The sequence below is a fragment of the Spea bombifrons genome, chromosome 11, assembly GCF_027358695.1.
Source record: "Spea bombifrons isolate aSpeBom1 chromosome 11, aSpeBom1.2.pri, whole genome shotgun sequence".
In the NCBI taxonomy this organism is placed as follows: Eukaryota; Metazoa; Chordata; class Amphibia; order Anura; family Pelobatidae; genus Spea; species Spea bombifrons.
The window spans coordinates 31,598,695-31,606,379 of NC_071097.1; the positions used below are offsets into that span (position 1 = coordinate 31,598,695).

At 38.5% G+C, this 7,685-nt stretch overlaps 1 protein-coding gene across 1 annotated transcript in view; it reads right to left on the bottom strand.

The window, feature by feature from the left end:
* Positions 1-6,921, bottom strand: part of CFAP46 (cilia and flagella associated protein 46) — a 57,322-nt gene extending 50,401 nt beyond the window's left edge. Inside the window, exons 1-8 of the mRNA XM_053449944.1 lie at positions 6,873-6,921; positions 5,777-5,901; positions 4,373-4,504; positions 3,540-3,604; positions 2,394-2,558; positions 1,408-1,531; positions 770-864; positions 60-164 (exon numbers count right to left, since the gene is read on the bottom strand). Of these exons, the coding sequence (XP_053305919.1) occupies positions 60-164; positions 770-864; positions 1,408-1,531; positions 2,394-2,558; positions 3,540-3,604; positions 4,373-4,504; positions 5,777-5,901; positions 6,873-6,921 (860 nt within the window). The remainder of the gene's footprint in view (positions 1-59; positions 165-769; positions 865-1,407; positions 1,532-2,393; positions 2,559-3,539; positions 3,605-4,372; positions 4,505-5,776; positions 5,902-6,872) is intronic.
* Between the last annotated feature and the right edge of the window lie 764 nt (positions 6,922-7,685).

Sequence of the window (7,685 nt, forward strand, 5' to 3'; positions counted from 1 at the left end):
AAAATACATGTTAAATCCAACAATTTACAAAAAGTCACAGAAAGTTGTTAGGAACTTACTTTTCTGGAACTGAAACCGTGGCTTCTTCTTGAACAGTTGACAGAAGTTTATACGTTTCATTCAGGTTTGTAAAAATGTCCTTTGTTGTTAATTTATCTATTTGCCTTATTTACAAAAAAGAAGATAATAATAAGAATAAATAATAATAATGTTTCTTTAATAGATATCCTGTCAGCATCCAACAAAATGCACAATACTGTAAAGCTGATTAACAATGTAAATGCTTTCATAAAGAGATAATGCTAGTCCTGAAAATGATACTTTGACCAATGACGTGAATAAACCTGGAAAAGGTAGCTGAGAATTAAGCCAGTGGTAACACTTTTATAGCAGATCAACTAAAAAACCCAAAGCACAATGTTCCAAATTATTACTGCAGCCTAATCCAACCTAAGTGTTTGCCTTGTTTGTTTTTCGAGAGTGCGGCTACGGGGAGGAAGCGTTTACCAAGATGTTTTATGAACTATTAGCGAGACATTTAAAAGAATGTATTTTTCCTTATACAAGTTAACGTATAAACTCATTTTGGGGCTGTAGAGGACTGTAATACACTTGTACCCTGCAAACATTCTGTGGTCTTGGAAAAGAGGGTCATCAGGGAGGACAGAGGGACTGTCCCTCCTAAAAAAGGACGCTTGGCAGGTATGTTTGTTGACTCCTGACCAAAACATCTATGGGCAGGCATTTGCTGACAGGCAGTCGTACTTACGATTTTAGCTTCTGCTTTTTGTAGATGAATGACAGAGTCACAGAGGACTTTGCTTCTTTTGCTGCTTTTGCGGGATCAATTAATTTATGTTGTACCTTAAAGTAAGCAAATTATGAATTACTTAAGACTGCACGCATATATCTACACGAATACACAAACGCCAATCTCCATGTTGTAAAAGTAAACACTTCAAGATAAGGTTTATGAGACAGTCTTACAACATTTTACATATTAAGGAATGGAGTGAATAGACAATAATTAGCATGCCTCATGTTAAACTTCTTGTTAAATTAGACCTGTCACAAAAACATAAAGTGCTCTAAACATCCTACATGTAATATTGTATTATAATTATTATACAATATTATTGTATAATATATGTCTTGGTTTATATTAGTCTGTCAGTTCTAGTCTTGTCATAGCCCTTGAATATATGTACTGTAAAAAGCGCTGCATAAATATGAAGCGCTTATATATATATATATATATATATATATATATATATATATATATATATATATCTTAAAGAAACGTTTTGATGGGCCCATGCTGGGAAAAGTAAATTGTATTATAGTCACTAGATCCTCAGATTACATTATATTCAGATTCACATTAATTAATAAAATATCTGTAATTACCATTTTAGAGAACAGAAGGGGGTATTTCGAAGGCACTTTAGTTCTGATGAATTCAGCAATCCCTGATGCAAAATCAGCAGCTTCTTTGTTTTTTTGGGCATCCATCAAGCACTCAATTAGTTCCCTGAAAAAGAAACACATCGTGTGTTACAATTTGACATGTCATTTTATTACAGCAAATGGTGATGTCATGATGGTAAGCTATGGCCCCAAGGCTTTCTGCATCAAACCAGACAATGAACTGCTGAATATGTATTCAAGAGCAATTTTGGTGGCAAAAGTGGTGCGATGATCACTGGAGTATTTTGCCCTGTTTGCACTTCATTTCTGTTTACTGTTTCACTCATTGCATTATATTACTTTTATTAATGTCACAGCGTCTCGGAACAATCCTAGGATTAAGTCTTGCAGCCGTCTTTTTACTGAAGCATATGCAGGTTGATGTGCTTTACCTCGTTCGCCCTTATTGTCAATGGGCAATAATACTGACATTTATCAATACTTGATAATAATCAATAATACTCATAATTATAAATGCTGATCGTCTATTATTTTACCAATACATTTATTTGATGAAGTTTTTTATATATGTATTAAATATGCATTACATTTATTTTTGAGTCTTATGTATTTTTATTACCTTTTATGGCGCTCACACTAATATATTATTACCTATGATAGCATGTGTGCCTGGGTTAGTGTGTGTGTGTCTGTCTGGGTTTATACGTGCATGTCTGTCTGGGTTTATGTGTGGTTTTGGTGGGCTTGGTTGTCGGGGGGCTGCATTTCATTCTCGGACCCAAGCAGCAGAATGTCTTTGGTCGGCCCTGAAGGCAATATACTACTTTAATAATACAAATAATTTAAAAGTGTTTTGAATTTTAAAAGAACGCTGTCACCTTTAGGATTATTCCAGACATACAGAGTATATATAACGTAAACGAGTACTTTTTTTCCCATTGTAAATTCCGTAACATCACACTTACATCATCAGTTCTGCTCTCCAGGTGACATCATTTTCATTAATTTCTTCCAATGCGCTAACGACGCTGCTAAGGCTGGGAACGAGGACCCGACGACACCCTGGCTTTAGAAAAGGACGTGCCATTTGCCAATACAAGACTGATGCGTTGTAAACCAAGAAATAATATCTGAAAAATAAGAGAATTGGATTTTTTACACAACAACACATCAGAGAAATGTGAGTAAAATCTTTTCTGTAATGTTCTTGGGTGTATGATATACCGGTATATACCTAAAAGGTGACGTAAAATGTCAATCTGAGGGCAACACACCTGGGTACACCCTGGAAAACACATATTAACATCTGGGAACAATCAGGGTTTGTCCTGATTAAAAGTGTTTTTACCCAGATTATCTGTTTTTGCCCCAAATCCGAGTGTCTCGGGGTAAACCAATAGGAGATTCTCGGGGATACACTGTCACTTTAATGTTACCTTTGATGCCTTTCTCACAGGTGAAAGCTCTGGCTGAATAAAAGTGTCTTATCTCAGATTATCCTTACCCCTGGTAAGTAATGGCTTTCACAAACAGTGTATTTTAAAACAAATTCGGTTGCCAACGAACTACAATACATCCTTTGATGGACTATTCGAGGGTTAATAATTGAAGAGCCTCAGGGTCAGCTCATATATATATAGAGTCTCAAAGTATGCCCATATAAACTCTTAAAAGTTTCACAAACTGGAACGTCTAGACTCTAGATCGTCTAGATCATTCAGTTCCAGGTTGGATTACAGACTCCACACGAGTAAATGGTATAGTCCATTTGCGAGCCTCATGCATGAGACATGCTGCGGTTTATTAAAAAAACGGTTGATTGGTGAGCTAAGTTGAGTATGGTCACTTGAGTTAAGGGTTAACTCAAGTGACCATACTTGACTGCATGCCCTTGCCTGCTAATGGCAAAGCCCCATCTAGTAGATGTACACTGTAGAACAGACCAAGATACTTCATTCATCTTCTGATTTAAACCTACATATTGAAATATCCAAGAAAACTTTGCAATCTTTGCGTGGATAGAATAACTCGTGATAGAATTATCTCCAGCGCTGAATACAAGCCCATTTCTAGCAACATTTATTGCATATACAGAAATGTACGGATCAAACCTCTGCTGTTGTTTTGCGAAAGCAATTGCCTTGAGATAGTAAGCTACTGACGTCTCTAGTTCTTCCTGCAAGAGAAAAAAAAGCAGACTTATTATAGCGAGTTTAAAGCTAATAGGAAATATATCACAAAATATACCTGGCAATTATTCCACATATAATTATATAATTTGAGTTACTACAAAAAAATAATGCAAATATTGCTGCTGCACTTAATGGGATTTCTGATCCATTTCATGTTATTTTAATGGACATCATTTGCTTTTCCTTCAAACACAAGGACATTTCTAAGTGACCCCAAACTTTTGAATGGTGATGTATAATGTTCTTCACATGTGCATTCACTACGCTTGGAGTTTGCAGTTGATCAGTTTTTCATGGGACTCTGCCTTTATACTAACACACTCCCGCATGTTAAATCCCCCCTTGTTTTTGTATCGCGCTCTCACATGTTAAATCCCCCCTTTTTAGTACAGCTCTCTCACATGTGATTTATTTTTATTTTAATCAAATACCCTTCCGAGTGTTTAGCAACCAGATAAGCAACCGAGCAGCGTTTTTCAGTGAGATTCTGCTCAGATTGTATGTATATTTGTTATATTGTTTTACAGTGGAACAGACCCATAAAAAAACAACTGGAGCTTGACTGCCCCCTTAAAACACTGAACGCTTTTTCATCATTTAATATTCCCTTTAGGGCCAAAATTGACTCCCAGCTGTCAAAAGCTTTAGCAAGTTAAACGTGTTAAAAGTGTGAAAATGTGAGATTGTCACACAGTTTTCTCTCCACTTTCAATAATGTGTTCTAGCACATAATGTAAAAAAATGATCCGTACCGCGTTATTAGCAGGCTGGGGGGCATGTAATTGGGCCAAACACAAATAGGCCTGTCCGAAAAACTGGTTTGCAGGAGGCTCGCTCTTGAAATACATCTGTAAGCATTCCGTGCTCATTCCAGGATTTCCAATCTGCAACAGAAAGACAGTAAAACAAAGCAAATTAAGATTTTACGCAAAAATAAATACAAAGCCATGCAAAATGCTAAAGTCATTATAACGCAAGGGTTTAATAGCGGTGTTATTATCACTCTACACCCATTGCTATTTGCCCTCCAATAATAAGGTAGGGAGATGGTTAGAAAATATGTTGCCGATAGGTCCTAGTGTATAAAGTCATCTTTGCTGATTTGTGAAATGGGTAAAAACGTACGTTTTCCTCCCTGTGAATAAACTGGCATCCAACGCAGGATTACTCAACACACATCGGACAGCATGTAGTGTCACTCAGTAGGAGAGCAGGGGAGACAAGCAGACGTCATTTAAAGGGTTGTGATGAGCGTTACCCAGTGTTAGGATAGCTGAAACCTTCAGGACGCCTGTGGGACTCAAACCTGTTTCATGCATCAGGATTACAATCTACTTGTCCTCATTGTACAAGGAGTATAACTTCAATCTGTCCGTCTCTACGTTGGTGGTTAAGGGGGAAGGGAAACAGTAGGAGAATCAGAATGTAGAGTTTGCCTTTTGTTCAGATGGTTCTTAATTGGGAGAATGGCTGAGGGTGTTAGGAAGAAAGGTTGAACTCTTCTTGAAAAAAGTGGGTTTTGAGGGAGCTTTTGAAAGTTGTGTACGAGGGAGAAAGTCTTATAGGACTAGTGAAATCCTAAAGAGATAATGACAGCAGAAGGGGGACGCAGGTCATAAACGGAATGATGAGGGCGGATAGGGGTCTATTGAGAGAACAACGCTGGTTTAATCCATTACCTATAAGAAGTGCTTTGTATTATGAGTAAACACGCTGATCTTTATTCTTTCCATCTCCAAAGTCCACAATCCAATCTATACCGAAGAAGCATTTTCTACATGTGCAGCCATACATTGAAACAAACGCTTTTTTAAAGATGATTGGACAAATTATGTTGTTTTTTTGGAGGTACTAACCCATCAAATAGATAAAAACCTGCAGAAATAAGGAGTGAACCGGGAAGTACGGGGCAAAATTTACATGGGGCAAGAGGGGCAATTCTAACATTAGCAAAGATCCTCATAACGTCACGTCGTCTGTAACTCATGTTGGATTTTTTAAAGTAGACCTATCAAACACAAGTGTGAAACCTCTAACAAATACTGCACTAACTCCCAATATTCTCTGTCCAGTTTGCCCCTGAACCGCTCAGCTCAAAGCTCTTATACAGTTAATAAACATTAGCTCGGCCTTGCATTTCTGTGAAAGAAACTCACCTGGAAAGCTTGTTCCGCACATAAGACATACAGATCAGAACCGAAGTTTTCAGGAGCATCCCCCAGCGATCTCTCCGCATTAGCAGCTTTTATCAATTTATAGGCGCTAAGCAAAGCGTCAGCATCTAACGTAAAAATAAAATAGGATTAATTCCATATACAAAGTCATAACAGCAAAAACAATACAATTCTAGATGGCTAATGTTAGATTTACCAGAGGCAGGTTAGTATGAGATGACTTTATAGTCCTCTCTGGGCCAGTCATATAACATATGGAACCCGGGCAGATTGTGTCTTCAACACCTCCGGCATTTAGAATGCAAACGCAGGCATAGATCTGCCATTTCATCCACAAGCATTGATGCTGCTATCTCTGCACAGGCTCCAGATCTACTTTCACACGTTGGGGACATATTGTAGAGACCCACCATCCCTGGTCCAGGTGCCCCAGGCTGTTGGCACTAAGACCGGCCCTGCCTCCTCTGTCCCAGGTTTGGACAAACACAGGACACCCCATGAGAAAATCAGAGACAGTAAAAAACTTTCGAGATACCAGATGGCAGCGAGGAACTTTCCTGAGAAACTTCTAATCTGATGAGCAACCAAAAAGCAGCCAAAAGATGAAAAGTACCTTCATCTGCTAATACTGTAGGTAAAGAGATGCCTGGCATGTCCACCAACAATGTAATGCACAGCATCCTTTAGTACAAGTATGCAGACATCAGCTGTCAGGGACTACATTACCCATCTTGCTCAACCAGCACCTAAAGTGCCACTTAGTTTGTACCCCTACTACAAATCAGCCACACGTTATGGAGTGAGAAGTGACAGCGGCAACCTCGATTCCCATAAGACGATCACAGACACGATGAGCGTCCGATATTCATATGTTTCAGTCACAATAGCTTAATGCATCTGTTTGTAATTTGGGAGGAAAGCACATAAACTGGCTGGCTCACATCAGAAATAAACACACATTCCAATGAATTGGTGATATACGTCGCCTGCCAAGTATTGTCTTCAACGAATCCTCTGTGGTTTAGAAAACTGTATTGTTGATTGAAAAGACCGCAAGAAAGAGAGCCATCGCCAATACCTTGTTGATGTTCTGCTGCGGAGAGGTGCTGTCTGATTGTCACATCCATTACTCTTTGGACTTCAAGCCGATCTGCAACATAGATTACATTACCATTAGTAATGCCCACGCCGTTACAATGTGATGTGGTGTATATGTTTTAGAAATAGCATACCCGTGAAGTCTCCGGGTATTCGCCCCAATCTCTGGGTTTCTGGGTGATGGGGCAGATTATCAGGCTCGCACCTTCTGGAACTGACCCCTTCCTATTCTAACCTGAGATGATTATATAGAAGATTCCCAACTGGTGCTTTGGTTCCAGTACGTTATGGTTGAAATCCTTGCTTGATTGCAGGTGACTTGATCAGGTGTATCTTTAGATTATGACAAGTCAAGGTTTCCATACGGACCATATTAGACCCGGCAAATTTAAATAGAGAAAAGCTAGAATGCAAACGGTTGGCTTAATTTGATCTGTTCGGACTGATTGAAACATTATGCAAACAGAAAAGTTTCCATGGAAACTATCAAACAAAGCAGAAGAATACTTCAATGCATAATATATGTCTATACCGGAAGGCTAATTTTGACAAAGAAGTACAATTAAAAAAAATAATAATAATTACATTTGAATGCAGTTCCTACTAATCTGATGACACACCATGATGAACCAGATTAAACCCATCCAAAAAAAACAAGCAAATTCAAAATGTAATTTCCCAAGAGCAAAAAAAAAAAAGGGTGGGGGATACATTGCACTGCCTACACACCTACCAACCCTAAACGATCTACTATTTCATCAGCCGGCGTTCATGCGTTAGAGCGTCTAGCAGC